This window comes from Elephas maximus, chromosome 7 (assembly GCF_024166365.1).
Source record: "Elephas maximus indicus isolate mEleMax1 chromosome 7, mEleMax1 primary haplotype, whole genome shotgun sequence".
In the NCBI taxonomy this organism is placed as follows: Eukaryota; Metazoa; Chordata; class Mammalia; order Proboscidea; family Elephantidae; genus Elephas; species Elephas maximus.
Genome location: NC_064825.1, coordinates 124471598 through 124473298, shown reverse-complemented (window position 1 = coordinate 124473298; position 1701 = coordinate 124471598). Strand labels below are relative to the sequence as shown.

Below are 1701 nucleotides of genomic sequence, written 5' to 3'. Positions count from 1 at the left end.
CTGATGACAGAAAGAAAGAAACAAAATGTTAAAAGACCAGTGGAAAAAAAAACAACTGGCCTGAGCTGTTCTAAGTTCCACATCTTTTGGCCCCCAAGAACATCTTCCCTAAGCAGGTTAACCATCTGAGTGAGAAAGGCAGTCCCATAGACATCACTTTGCCCCTTAAAAGCTGTCTAGACCCCTCAGGCTTCAGAAGTGCAATGGATCCCCCTCTGGGATGGGATAGGAACCTAACCCTCAGAGGACAGGAAATGGACCCTCTGCAGCAGTACCTGGAGAGAGCAGCCAGGGTGAGCACCTCAAGCAGCAGCTCTGAGCCACAGAAGAAGAGCAAGATGCCATTCATGATGGCTTCCAGGCGGAGCACATAGGTCTGCAGCAGCAGGTAATAGGAGGCCATCGTGGCTGATGGGAAAGTCAAGGCCACGCTAATACCAAGTGGCATCTTTCGTTGGCAGAGGTTTCCCTTTGTACCTGTCAGATAGAGCCCATGGAGTTACCTCCAGGTGGCCTGCTTTCCCTGGCCTTAGAGGAAAGGTGGGTGGGGGGCGTGATGGACTGGCAAGGCAGAGAGAAATGATCCTAGTGGGGATGTGGAGATTTATAAATGGGGTCCCACTGTACTAAACTAGCAGCTTTGTGGGAGTTACAAGATTGGAATCATTCCCTCCAAAGGTCCTGCTTCCAGTCTGGCTCCCACTCAAGGGACAATGGGATCTTTATTTAGGAAAAAACTTTTTTTTTAATTTTTATTTAAATTATAAAAATAGTACATATATGAGGGGGTTAGAAGCTGGCAAAATGGACACGAAGAGTGGAGGGAGAAAGGCTGTCTCATTAGGGGGAGAGTAATTGGGAGTATGTAGCAAGGTGTATATAAGTTTTTATGTGAGAGACTGACTTGATTTGTAACCTTTCACTTAAAGCACAATAAAAATTATATAAAAAAATAGTACATATATCACTGACAAATTTTTCATAGAAAATACAGGTCGTGAAAGGCCTCCATAATTCCACCCCCTGGAGACAGCCATTATTACACAACAAAGTATATTATTCAGATTTTTAATATGCTTATACTCACATATTACTATTTCTTATTATAAAAATAGAATCATACTCTACATACTGTTTTGCAACTTAATTTTTCCCAGTTAACGTAAGTTAGACATTTTTCCACGTACATTCCTACCTCATTCTTTTTTAATAGCGATGTACAACTCTATTACAATCAATAGCATAATTTATTTAACTAATCCTATATTGATTTTTTTGATGTTTAGGTTGTTTCTAATGTTTTGATGTTACAAAATATATGGCAATAAAGATTCTCATAGAGATATCTCTGCACATCTGTGGAAGAGTGTTTGTGTTTTATTCAGTTGTAGAAGTAAAATTATTGTATCTAAGAATATTAATTTTACATGGTAATAACTATTACCAAAAAGGCTGTACAAATTTCTACTCCTACCTGTTAAAAAAAACTCATTGCAGTCGAATCAGTTCCAACTCATAGTGACCCTGTAGGACAGAGTAGAAATGCCTCATAGGGTTTCCAAGGAGTACCTCGTGGATTCGAATTGCAGACCGTTTGGTTACCAGCCGAACTCTTAACCACTACGCCACCAGGGTTTCCTCTATTCCCATGAGAGTGTATAAAAATACTTTTTGCCCACAACCTCCCTAATACTGGGTATT

At 40.3% G+C, this 1701-nt stretch overlaps 1 protein-coding gene across 2 annotated transcripts in view; it reads right to left on the bottom strand.

Annotated features, from left to right (window-relative positions):
• Window positions 1-1701, bottom strand: part of TMEM216 (transmembrane protein 216) — a 28302-nt gene that overhangs the window by 24312 nt on the left and 2289 nt on the right. Inside the window, exon 4 of one of the 2 annotated variants that reach the window (XM_049892157.1) lies at window positions 276-477. The exons of the other annotated variant lie outside the window; for it this stretch is intronic. Within the exon in view, the coding sequence (XP_049748114.1) occupies window positions 276-477 (202 nt within the window). The remainder of the gene's footprint in view (window positions 1-275; window positions 478-1701) is intronic. 2 annotated transcript variants of the gene reach the window in all.